Source organism: Syngnathoides biaculeatus, chromosome 7 (assembly GCF_019802595.1).
Source record: "Syngnathoides biaculeatus isolate LvHL_M chromosome 7, ASM1980259v1, whole genome shotgun sequence".
NCBI classification, from domain to species: Eukaryota; Metazoa; Chordata; class Actinopteri; order Syngnathiformes; family Syngnathidae; genus Syngnathoides; species Syngnathoides biaculeatus.
In genome coordinates this window covers 32,882,771-32,896,638 of record NC_084646.1, presented here as the reverse complement: position 1 = coordinate 32,896,638, position 13,868 = coordinate 32,882,771, and the positions used below count along the sequence as shown (strand labels likewise).

General features: G+C 42.2%; 1 protein-coding gene across 4 annotated transcripts in view; it reads right to left on the bottom strand.

The window, feature by feature from the left end:
* The window catches only part of orc1 (origin recognition complex, subunit 1), a 116,065-nt gene that overhangs the window by 80,771 nt on the left and 21,426 nt on the right, over window positions 1-13,868 (bottom strand). For 2 of the 4 annotated variants that reach the window (XM_061825621.1, XM_061825622.1), the window contains exon 3: window positions 5,084-5,256. The exons of the other annotated variants lie outside the window; for them this stretch is intronic. In XM_061825621.1, coding sequence (XP_061681605.1) covers window positions 5,084-5,256 — 173 coding nt within the window. The remainder of the gene's footprint in view (window positions 1-5,083; window positions 5,257-13,868) is intronic. 4 annotated transcript variants of the gene reach the window in all.

Sequence of the window (13,868 nt, the reverse complement as noted above, 5' to 3'; positions counted from 1 at the left end):
ACATATAAAGAGGCATAGTCGACTCGTTGTTCCGATCTTTTAAAAATAAGGCAGAAATATCTTCAATAAAATTTCTGCAGCTGTAAAGGAGGACTGTTACACGGCACTGTAAGGCCATAGTTGATAGTGTAAAAAGATATCGGAGATTGTGAGTGTTTCTCACTGCAGTTGGACGAATCCACTGACGTGCGTCTGTGTCACTCACGGCAGGTGTGCATTTTCATTTGTATGGTGTTTAGTGGTCATCAACGTGAACTCAGAAATACAAAAAATGTTTATGGTTCATTATGTTGCGTTGTGCAATCTTGGCTCATGCGGTTATGCAAGGCACACAAACAAAGTGAAGAAAACAAGTATTTGAACACCCTGCTATATCGCAAGTTCTCCAACTTAGAAATCATGGAGGGGCCTGAAATTTTCACCTAAGGTGAATGTTCACTGTGAGAGAGATAATCTAAAAAGAAAAATCTCGAAATCAGAATGTATGCTTTTTTTAACGATTTAATTGTGTGATACAACTGCAAATAAGTATTTGAACGCCTATCAGCTAGAATTCTGACCCTCAAAGACGCGTTAGTCCGCCTTTAAAAGTGCACCTCCACTCCATGTATAATCCTGAATCAGATGCACCTATGTGAGTTCGTTAGCTGCAAAAGACACCTGTCCACCCCATACAATCAGTAAGACTCAAACTTGTAACATGGCCAAGACCAAAGAGCTGTCCAGAGACACCAAAGACAAAATTGTACAACTGCACACAGCTGGAAGGGGCTCCGGAGAAATTGCCAAGCAGCTTGGTGAAAAAAGGTCCACTATTGGAGCAATCATTAGAAAATTGAAGAAGCTAAACATGACGGTCAATCTCAATTGGAGTGGAGCCCCGTGCAAGATATAAACTCGTGGGGTCTAAATGATTCTTAGAAATGTGAGGAATCAGCCCAGGACTACACAACAGGACATGGTCAATGACCTGAAAAGAGCTGGGACCACCGTTTCCAAGGTGACTGTTGGTCATACACTCAGACGTCATGGTTTGAAATTATGCATGCCACAGAAGGTTCCCCTGCTTAAACCAGCAAATGTCAAGGCCCATCTTAAGCTTACCAATGACCATTTGGATGATACAGAGGAGTCATGGGTGAAAGTTTTATGGTCAGATGAGACCAAAATGGAACTTTTTGGTCATAATTCCACGAACCGTGTTTGGAGGAAGACGAATGATGAGTTCCATCTCAAGAATATGGGAATGGTAGCACCATGCTTTGGGGGGCTTTTTTCTGCATATGGGAAAGGACGACTGAACTGTATTAAGGAGAGGATGACCTCGGCCATGTATTGTGAGATTCGGGTTAGATCTTGGGGTAAAGAAGTCAGGGCACCCCTGCTTTACAGTATACAAGCACCTGATTGGCTGTGTCGGTCATGTGACCAAGTGACAACATAAATACAATATATCGCTATACACACCTACCTGTCATTTAGAAACCACAAAGCTCTCTTGCTTTGCACCTGTGCAATCCATTTTTCATGATGAACCGGGTGTTTTGTAAAAGTGTGAAGAATTAATCCATCCTCCCTTGTAATCGAGCAAAACCCAGCCATACAACAAGTCGGCATTTTGGACAACATGCTGAAAAAAAACAGTTTCTCGCCGGTACAACAGATATAAACCAATATAAAAACTCGACCCCGCTACTGCAAAAAAAACGTCATTTCAAGGTTCTTCTTCGACACAAAAACCTAGAGAGACTTTCCCTGTCGCGAGATGAAAAATACGATATACGATATACATTCTGACTTGCTGCGCAATTCCTGTCCATTCCGGATTATTATTTTTGGTTTAAAGTACGATAGATAGATAGATAGATAGATAGATAGATAGATAGATAGATAGATAGATAGATAGATAGATAGATAGACACACACACACACACACACACACCACACACACACAGTAATCCATCATTTTTCGCAGTTAATTGACACCTCCATAGAAATTGCGTCATCCGGGTCGGTTGACCAGAGGCCAGAGATCTGCATAAACCACGCCCCTTTTTTTGCACCCGCCGTTCCCTCAGACATCGTTGCATCGTCCAGTATAGGTTTTGTTAGCGTTTTATCGCGTATTTGGGTTCTTTAACAATAGATATGGTTAAGAGGTGTAGTCACAAACTTTGTAATAGTGACGACAGGTATCCTGAAAGGCGAGTTGGTGGAGTTCAATTCTCTGTTGGCGGTTCCTGAGCTAAGCTAAACCGGACTAGCGAGTCCTAAAAGCCTTCGACGTACACCGAGACACCAAGACTGAAGGAAGGATGTTTGAGGACACTATAAAGTAGTGATTGTCGTACTCGGTCGTGACTTACGTAGGTTCGGCACGAATTCAAGAATAATTATTGAGGGGAGCGCGTGACGTTAAACAAAGAAAACGAGAGAAACAACTCGTAAATCAAGCCTCGCCTTCTTTTCCTTCATACGGCGGTTCACAAACAGCTATACAGATACACATACGGATTCTGCACACAAGTGTGATATGTAACACGAAAATAGGAAACTGTCAATGACGAATTCGTCTTTGGGTTATAATATATTATATTATGTGGCTTCTCGGTCTTCCTCTGACTCCGGAAATATCTCGCGCTAATATCAATGGTTTCTCCGTCGATATGCATGGAAATACCATTGAAATACCCCTCGCTGAAATACTTGAAGCCCTGCTGTCTGCTTTTCAACGATATTTCACTGTTAGCTAAGAATGCGAGTGAGAAATCCGCTGGTAAATCGGACAGTTTTGCGCTAATCTTTTCTTGCTGCTCCGCCATTTTTGTTAATTGTTTGTCTGAGGTTAGCACACGTGGGGTGACGTAACTTCAGGAGGCGTGCTTAAGTGCCCTGTACGGAGGGGTCAATTGGTACCAGTCCCAACCACGAAAAGTGAAAAACCGCAAAGTCGAGGGGTAAATGGCGTTTTTTTTTTTTTTTTTTGCTTCATGGGTCCTTGTTGACTTGCTGGAGATGCCGCATTATACCCTATCAATGCGGCTTCCCGCTAGAGTATTGTATTAATGTATGCTGGCGTTTTTATTCTTTTGCTTCATTGGTCCATGTCGTGGGCCGGGGATGGCACATTAGTACGTAGCGATCAGTTTTTTTTATTTTTTATTTATTTTGGAGGGGGGCGCGGAACTCCACGATGCACTGAATCCGCAATAGGTGATCCGGGAAGTACAGAGGGACTACTGTGAATTTCTGTAGCTGGGGATGGGATCGCCAATGTCTCCACTTTCGGCCACTGCCCACCTCATACTGAAACCACAGATGGTGAGTTGATGGGAATGGAGACCCATGTTGCTCTTTCGGGCTGTGTCCAGCTGGGTCCTATGGGTGCAAGCCCGGCCACCAGGCACTCGCCTTCAGGCCCCAGGTGGCCTGCGTCTGTGCACGTGGAACCTAAATCCATCTTGGGGCCTGACTGCTGGACAGAGCCGAGATGAAAATGATCAGATGGATGTGTGGGGTGTCACTGTGAGAAAGGAAGACAAGCAAGGATTTGGGAAGCAGTCTGGGAGTGGGAGCTAAGTGAGGTGGTGAGGAGATTGTGTTTGAAGTGGTACGGCCATGTGCAAAGAAAAGATGAGAAAATGAGGGTGAGAAGAGAAGCAGCGTGGCTGGCTTTGGAGGACATGGCAGGCCGTAAAAGACCTGGCAGGAGACTATCTGACGGGACCTGAAGCTAGTGGCCATCAGCCATAGAGCAGGGACAGTGGAAACTTGCCATGGGGAGGAAGTCCCACCCAGCAGGGTCTGGACAAAGGACTTGAAGAAGATGATTGAAGTTATAGGTTCATGTTAATGGAACTAACTTGTGTGGCATATATTACAACTAAGGGGTACATGCTCATGCATTTTTTTGTAGTGGATAAGTGATATTGTTTATGTTTCATATATAAACGTCTGCCTCTCAAATTTTAAATGTCAATGCGGCCTCTGAGCCAAAAAGTTTGCCCACCCCTGGATTAAAGGGAGCTCTGTTTTTGAAATTTTAAGGTGAAAGTTGCAGCTCGCTACAGGTTTGGACTGAATGGGTGACTATAATATGGAAATGAAAGGCTCGTATTACGGAAATAGTGCACGAGCAACACATTGCATGGGGGCTGGGGGGGGGGACTAGTTTTTTTTTTTTTTTTTTGGTCTGGTGAACTTTGTGGAAAAATTATGACTTATAAACTGAATTGAACTACTTCAATTTTGGAACTATAAATTGAACTAGATTGCAGATAAACTGAACTTTCACAACACTGATCCTGTATTATTTCACATTGCAATATGGTATATTGCAGGTTAACCAAAAAAAACAAAAAAAATCACGTAATCTTTTTCCAATATCGTGCAGTCCTAATTTGCATTATGAAAATGACAGATATCTGTACATGACCAGAATAATAAAAAAGAGGGATTATACTCACATGCACACACACAAACACCATTTTAGCATTACTGCTGAGAGGTGGATGGAGAAGAAGAAGGGGAGGCTGTGCTTCGCTATTGCGGAGGAACCTGGTCCTCAATCCTCTCAATCTCGACAAGCACCAAAGAACCTTATTTTGTGATCATTGTATACGACATAGGAATGGAACCCTTCACATGCGCTTAAATACGGGCTTTGTCTTTAATAATAGTCACCACGGTCGACTGACTGAAGCTTTGGTATTGGTGTCTCTCCTTTCTCCAATATTTTATGATCTTGAGCTTCATTTCCATGGTAATGGATTTTCTTTTGGCTGCAAAAGCAGTGCTAAAAGACATCGCTTTCTACTGTGGGTCAATAATGTCGAAAAAAGAGGGTGAAAAATGCTTAGATACTCCAAGCGCACAAACACTGACAAGCATGACCCAGACAAAATGGTGGACGAGCGACGGGCGTTGTAAAGTCGAAACGTCTTAAGTCGAGACAGTCTTAATCCGAGGACTTCCTATAGAAATATTTACAGGGCACTAGCAACTGAAACTGCTGCCCAAGTGACACCTGGATAAGAAGAAAACTGATGGACAAATATGCCCCCAAATGAGAAAAATTCTTTACCTCAACGGGTCTGAGGATGGACTCAGCGTTGACTTCTTCATTGCACCCTCGTCCCTGATAGTAAAATATCTCCTGTGGATGTGGCGCTCTACCAAGTAGTGGCAGTTTGCTTGCAGGCAATTCAGATGCACGGACAAACCATTGGACCATTGCCTTCTTCTGCCTCCCATTCTCTGAAACATAAGATAGAAGACGAGAGGCCGATGTTGTTTTAAACTTTCTAATAAAACAGGGTGGCCTGGCATGAGTTTTTAATTCATTCGGGGATGCAGCCCACACCAGACAAAACGTCTCAAATCTTTCCCAAAAAAACGTCATTTAGAAACTACAGCTCCCTCAAAAACACATTTTTTTTTAAAAGGAAAATAGCACTGTACAGTACTTTAAAAAACAGTAAAGTAATCCCTCTCGCTACTTCGCGCTTCACTGACTGAAGCTTCAGTGCATGACGTTTTTTTCCCCACCTCCCCAACCAAAAAATAAAAAGCTCATCTTACAGCATGTACTATATTAAACTACTAATCCAGAGGAAATGTATTTTATTTGTCTATCATGGAAATGTAGCTAAAATTTCATGAACAAACATTTTGAAATTTCTCAACAGAAATGAAATAAATCAGTGCCAAAGAGCACATTTTCTTTGTGATCTGAATGCCTCCCATGTCTGTTTCAAACCAAGGCTCTGTTGAAGCTGTTTCAGTGTGAGGTTACACTTAGACAACCCCAGTAAACAATGGCTTCCTACACAGACAATCATACACAAGAGTGGATCTAGAGAAGATAGATCTAGAGAAGATAGACAGCAGCGATAAAGAGGTTTTTATTGAATGTGTAAATGCTACTGGCTTCTTGTGCGTGCATAAGAGATCACACAGGTTTCCGAACCAATGAGTGTTGACTGAACGCCAAGAACATGGAACACAGTGAGCGGGTACACATAGAGTGCCGCAGGTAAATAACTAGAACATAGATAAGGGACTCAATCCATATAACACCTATGAGAGGTGTATGCCCCTACTCGGCATAGTGACAAACAACCAATATTCTACAGAATGTTCTGTGGGAGAGATAGGAACTGAAGGGGAGAAATTTTGTCATTCTTCCCATGTTCGAAAAACATCCCATGCAGGTGTAATTCAACCATATGTGTTCAAACCGGTGTGACGGTCTGAGCATCGAATGCAAGACAAGGACGGGATTCAGTGAGACCTGACGAAGTAGAACTTTGCGCCCAAAACAGACTGACAAAATAATCTTTCAAAGCAGTCCTTCGTGAAATGTTGGAGACGTATTACTGTCCACTTTGATTTGTAAGTCCAATGCACCCGCTTTGTTTTCACAAACCTCGTCCATAACCTGCCGACTCATTTCCTTGTTGCACGCTGTAGGAATAATTGTGATCATAATTATCATACATCTGCTTCCAATAAAGAAATGCTTTGCTCTGCTCTAAATAACATGGCAGCCTCCTAGCAGGAGATAGCAAGAACAAAAACATCTAATCATCAGAACTGTTAGAACTGCTGCTTGTTAAAGAAATGATGACTACACATGTATTCAGCAATCTTCCACACATGCACACGAACAAACATGTACACCTTGTTTCAAACTGTTTTGCTTGTCGTCTCCTTTTTGTAACATCCATCTAAATAAGGGGCGTCTTAAAACTAAATAAAGGTGCTGAGGAGAAGATAATCAGAGAGTGCAGTGGTGAATTGTACGAGACAGTTTCTCTCCTCTCTCCTCGCGAGACTTGAACTGGTGTCTTTGCTTCCTTTTTTGTCCTGTTTAATGAATGTCTGATTGGTGAACCTGACATTTACTTGGTCCATTGAGCCGGATCTCAAGATATCTGAGGTTTCCAGGGGCTGAGTTGACGTCCAGGCAAAGACCGTGGCCACGGCACTTGAGACCCTTTCCGGGACTGGGCCTCGACTTTGCATCTGGAAGCTGAGGGTTGATGAGAAGCCGAAGGAAGTAAAGGCATCTCTGGTGAGTAGGAAACTCCCACACTCATGAGGAATGAGTGAATGCACGTCTGGGTGACTGCGGCAGAACGAAACCTCGAGAATACTAGTCACTATCGAGTAGACTAATTCGTCTATGAAATTGAGAAAAGGGCAAGGTGTGTCCAATACGTGAGCTCCGAGAAATGTGTGCATGTGTAAAAGTGTGAGTGGAGGTTCGCTACCTCATTTGAACAGGAAATTGAGTGACAACTGTTTGAGGATGCAGAGGTAAGATTTCTCCGCCACTTGTGGTAGAAGCTTGAGAATTACCTCAAACAGAACGTAATTGTCACCCTCTTCAGGGGGAAGTCAGTATAGTCACCCGAGGTGAACCACTGACTCCAAAAGGGGAAAAACAAATGGCAAAATAGTTGATAAATAGCAAAATAGTTGAAACACAACATCTGAAAAAAAAAATAATAATAATGATGTGTAAGGACTAGAAGTTTGTAGAAAGCAAATGTGGAAAATAAAACATCTAAATTTGTGGATAACACAATATGACTTTGGTGGCCAGCTCAATATACACACAAAAAATATATAGTTAACCTGCAAGATAAAATAAGAGAAAAACACAGACACAAAAAAAACTGAAACAACAACAACAACAAAAAAGCTGGACTCAAGATGATGTGAAAACGGTCATAAAAGTTATCACATCTCATAAAGTTGATGTAACATAATTCGTCCAGGGAACGCAAAACTTGAGAAAATCTTACCACTTAAATGGTGTGGAAGTACAATAAATTTGTATGACAGCAAAGTACTTTCTCACAGCAGCAGGGAGTTCGAGGATTAATATCGCGCACCTCTGCTAGATTTAGAAAAATAGCAAATTGTTCTGCCATTGGAAGAGCAAAATAAAATAATGAACCATTTGAAGAATACAGAATTGGAATGATTACATGTTTTAAAGCACACAGTGGCGTTCCTGAAGATCACACTCCAGGGGTGTGTATCAAGGGCAATTAAAAAATGCTCTTCATACAAATTCAAATCCTACAAAACAATGGATTGAAAAACATTGGGTTGACAAACCGACTGGCAGCCTGTAACATTACGTTAACCAAGCACTACACGCAGTATGAGTGCTACAAAATAAGAAAAAGAAAGTTGACACCTTTCTGACAGAGGAAGGAGAAATTTATGGAGCTTTATGCAAAACATTTAATAATTGTGGCCGCAGATGAGGAAGAGCGCAGCCATCTCCTCATCAAAAATGTCACAACTAATGCTCCCAAAATGCAAATTTTTTAATCTGCCCCATACGGTTGTTGGGAAGAGATGGCTTGCTGAAACTAGGACTGGGCTTAATTCCCTCTCTGACAAGAAAAACAGAAGAAAAATAGGAATTACTGGGAGGACAGTTAAATATCTGGAAAAAATGGGAATCCAGAGCTCTATTATTACCTTAGATATTCCAAACAAACCTCCCACAAGAACAGGAGATTTCTTGCTGCAAACAGCTCAAGACGTGATTGAACAACCACAAAATGACGTAGGAAGTGACTCATTGCATGTGACTATGTAGTATAAGATACTGTAAACTTATAACAGCCCACACCAGACAAAATCATGATTATCTGTACTCAGATGGTATATCAGTCGTGGTGCCAGGAAAAAGACTGACAAACTAAATGCACTACACAAGGAATGGACACCACCACACACGTCACTACAATGGGAGTGGAAGCGTTTGGGACAATTTGTTTTGGTTTTACGAAATGTTCCTGATTGGACAGAAAAAGAACCAGATTTGGCTTGGGACGACTGAACTTTACAGACAATATCTTATTTGACAGTCTTAAACCAGATGCTGCTGTATTCACGGTGGTATCACAATCTACACAGGCAATACTGGAAAAACAGAGGAATAGCGACAACTACAGGGAACACAGTGACACACAGAGCTACTACAAAATTTGCTCATTGCAGTTCAATTACCAAAAGAAATAGCCATATGTAAATGTGCAGTACACACAAATACAGACAATCATTAGGAAATGGATTTACAGATAAAACGGCAAAACAAGCAGCAGCCAAAACCTTTATGGGATTAGCTGACCATGTAACAAATGACATACTTCGAGATGATGTGTTAAACAAAATGCAACAACAAAGCTTACCAGTAGAACTAAAAATGTGGAAAAAAATGAAAGGTACGACATTACAAAATGGGAATTATGTCAGCACAGACGTGGCTGCAAGAGAAATGAGTTTGACACCCCTGCACTACACTATCAGAAAAAAATATATATATAACAAGTTACTGTGCTTTAATAACTTTATTAGTGCCATTTGTCTTTTCATCCTATGTCTGTTTATGAATTAACATCGACTGTACATGCAGTTTTACCCGAACACTGGCATAAACTAAGCAAGCGCTGAATGACATGGACAAAATAGCAGAAAGAAACACGTGGATGCACCTTACACACTGTAAAAGGTCATCTCAGCTGAGTCACCCAAAGGGAAAAGTGAGCAAAGTCCAGAATACGGTGGGTGCAGATTTATAGTATCTGAAAATACCTGAAGGCTGGTGAAGATTTAAGACACTTGACTCATTTAGGGGTGACTTGTTCGACATGACTTCAAAATGGCTAAATAATATGATAGCATGTTGGGTTGCAACATTGACAGCCGTAAAGATATTTTTGTTCATATGCTACTTTTGGACACCTGTAAAGGTGAAAAAAATACATAACAACAGAACCAATAATTATACTCAGTCAACTATGCCTACCACACATAAGATAAAGAGGCGCAACCTCATTTCAAATAACATTGGTAAACAACTATGCGGGAGTCACCGAGGCATGAGAGGAGGACTCCATGTGTGCCTCCCAGTGAATCAGTTCAGCACTATTTCAATTCCTTGGCAGAGTCTAATTGCTGGGGATTCCATCTTTGGGCTTATGCTAAATGAAACCCCCCAGTTTCTTCTCACCATTTGCCAATTTAATGCTACCTTAAACCCTAATGCCATACAAAAGAGTACGTATAGTATGGGGGGAGTACTTTAACTGAAAAAGCCTGAGGAACATTTTTTTCATTATTATGATTATCTTTTCTTTTTTTTACAAATAGGAAACAAAACTGGTTGTTATTAATGTAGAATGCAGCTAACAAGGTAAACTATAGTTACATCACATGCATGGGCACTGGGCCACTAATGCGTGTCAATCCAACAGAAATCCCAACACAATATATCCTGGAGGTAATGTCTAAAACAACTCCTAACACCACTTGTCAGAAATGGAAAAGTGTTTATCCAACAACTAAGGCAGTAAATGATAAACTGATGCTTTCTACTAATGTTGCATTGGCTAATTTCTCCTGTGTTCGCTTTACAGGGACAGATTTTAAGGTGGGAAGTCTCAACAAAACATGGGGTCATGATATCCATCTGCAAACTGCCCAACTGCTCCCATGCAGCAATTTGTTGTGGTGGTGTGTTGGTCAAAAGTTGTATGACACACTGATAAATGCAGCAGGAACGTGTACACTGGTATCACTATGACAGGAAAAGCCCAGGAGTTGGTTGAGATGATGATTAGGAGAAAGGTTGATATTCTGTGCATCCAAGAGAGCAGGTGGAAAGGTAGTAAGGCTAGAAGTTTAGGAGCAGGGTTTAAATTATTCTACCACGGAGTAGATGGGAAGAGAAATGGAGTAGGGGTTATTTTAAAGGAAGTGCTAGCTAAGAATGTCTTGGAGGTGGAAAGAGTATCAGATCGAGTGATGAGACTAAAATTTTAAATTGAGGGTGTTATGTATAATGTGGTTTGCGGCTACGCCCCACAGGTAGGATGTGACCTAGAGTTGAAAGAGAAATTCTGGAAGAACGAGATGAAGTAGTTCTGAGCATCCCAGACAGCGAGAGAGTTGTGATTGGTGCAGATTGTAATGGACATATTGGAAAAGGAAACAGGGGCAATGAAGAAGTGATGGGTAAGTACGGCATCCAGGAAAGGAACTTTGAGGGACAGATGGTTGTGGACTTTGCAAATGGCTGTAGTGAACACTTATTTCCAGAAGAGGGAGGAACATATAGTGACCTACAAGAGCGGAGGTAGAAGCACGCAGGTGGATTATATTTTGTGCAGACGATGTAATCTGAAGGAGATTACTGACTGTAAAGTAGTGTGTAGGGGAGCGTGTTGCTCGACAGCATAGGATGGTGGGTGTGTAGGATGACTCTGATGGTGGGTAGGAAGATGAAGAAGACAAAGGTTGAGCAGAGAACCATGTGGTGGAAGTTGAGAAAGGAAGAATGTTGTGCGGCCTTTCGGAAAGATGTTAGACAGGCTCTCGATGGACAGCAGAAGCTCCCGGAAGACTGGACTACGACAGCCAAGGTAATCAGAGAGAGGCAGGAGAGTACTTGGTGTGTCTTCTGGTACGAAAGGGGAGGAGGAGACTTGGTGGTGGAACCCCAAAATACAGGGAGTCATACAAGGAAAGAGATTAGCGAAGAAGAAGAATACTGAGAGGACTGAGGAGAGGCGAAAGGAGTACATCAAGATGCGACGTAGGGCAAAGGTAGAGGTGGCAAAGGCTAAACAAGAGGCATATGAAGACATGTACACCAAGTTGGACACGAAAGAAGGTGAAAACGATCTCTACAGGTTGGCCAGACAAAGGGATAGAGATGGGAAGGATGTGCAGCAGGATAGAGATGGAAATGTGTTGACTGGTGCCAGTAGTGTGCTAAATAGATGGAAAGAATACTTTGAGAAGTTGATGAATGAAGAAAATGAGAGAGAAGGAAGAGTTGAAGAGGCAAGTGTGAAGGACCAGGAAGTGGCAATCATTAGTAAAGGGGAAGTCAGAAAGGCACTACAATGGATGAAAAATGGAAAGGCAGTTGGTCCTGATGACATACCGGTGGAGGTATGGAAGCAATTTGGAGAGATGGCTGTGGAGTTTTTGACCAACTTATTCAACAGAATACTGGCGGGTGAAAAGATGCCTGAAGAATGGAGGAAAAATGTTCTAGTTCCCATTTTTCAGAACAAAGGCGATGTTCAGAGCTGTGGGAACTATAGAGGAATAAACTTGATGAGCCACACAATGAAGTTATGGGAAAGAGTAGTGGAGGCTCGACTCAGGACAGAAGTAAGTATCTGCGAGCAACAGTATGGTTTCATGCCTACAAAGAGTACTACAGATGCATTATTTGCCTTAAGGATGCTCGTGGAAAAGTACAGAGAACATCAGAAGGAGCTACATTGTGTCTTTGTGGATCTAGAGAAAGCCTATGACAGAGTACCAAGAGAGGAACTGTGGTACTGCATGCGTAAGTCTGGTGTGGCAGAGAAGTATGTTAAAATAGTACAGGACATGTATGATGGCAGCAGAACAATGGTGAGGTGTGCCTTAGGTGTGACAGAAGAATTTAAGGTGGAGGTGGGACTGCACCAGGGATCAGCTCTGAGCCTCTTCCTGTTTGCAGTGGTAATGGATAGGCTGACTGATGTGGTTAGACTGGAATCCCCTTGGACCATGATGTTCGCAGATGATATTGTGATATGCAGTGAAAGCAGGGAGCATGCAGAGGAACAATTAGAAAGATGGAGACATGCACTGGAAAGGAGAGGAATGAGCCGAATTAGCCGAAGTAAAACAGAATATATGTGCGTGAATGAGAAAAGTGGAGGGGGAAGAGTGAGGCTACAGGGAGAAGAGATAGCGAGGGTCGACGACTTCAAATACTTGGGGTCAACAATCCAGAGGAATGGTGAGTGTGGTAAGGAAGTGAAGAAACGGGTCCAAGCAGGTTGGAACTGCTGGCGGAAAGTGTCTGGTGTGTTATGTGACAGAAGAGTCTCTGCTAGGACGAAGGGCAAAGTTTACAAAACAGTGGTGAGGCCAGCCATGATGTACGGATTAGAGACGATGGCACTGAAGAAACAACAGGAAGCAGAACTTGAGGTAGCAGAAATGAAAATGTTGAGGTTCTTGCTCGGAGTGAGCAGGTTGGATAGAATTAAAAATGAGCTCATTAGAGGGACAGCCAAAGTTGGATGTTTTGGAGATAAGATTCGAGAGAGCAGACTTCGATGATTTAGACATGTTCAGAGGCGAGAGAGTATATTGGTGGAAGGGTGCTTAAGATGGAGCTGTCAAGCAAAAAAGCGAGAGGAAGACCTAAAAGAAGGTTTATGGATGTGGTGAGGGAAGACATGAGGGCAGTTGGGGTTAGAGAGGAAGATGGAGAAGATAGGCTAAGATGGAAAAAGATGACACGCTATGGCGACCCCTAACGGGAAAAGCCGAAAGGAAAAGAAGAAGAGCTTTATTCAGCAAATCAACAGGAAACAAATCTACACTCAAAAGAGGAAGTCACTAGCTGCAGAAAACCAGACAGAACCAGATTGATGAAGGGCACCAGGAGGATGTTTTAGAAATGACTTTTGCCATACTTACTAATTCTTAAACGCTTACAAATGTTATTTTTCATTTACTCGTCTGACATATGCTGTCCTTGCCCCTTTTTGGGGATGTTGAAATTGTGAATGCAAATAAAAATAAGGGGCTGGGGAGAACTGCTCCAGAGCATGGTGGAGAATTGTGGAGTGCAGTTACGTTCTCCTTGCATGCAAGACAACTGGTGATGAGTACCTCCTTATTTTAAATGGTTTTAACTACATGTCACCCTGATTGACCTTGACAAAAAGAATGACTCAAGAAATAATTGACACAAAAATGCACTTTCAACACTATTTACATGCTCCCATCCTGCTATGCGGCGCTCCCAACATGCTTTCCAGCAT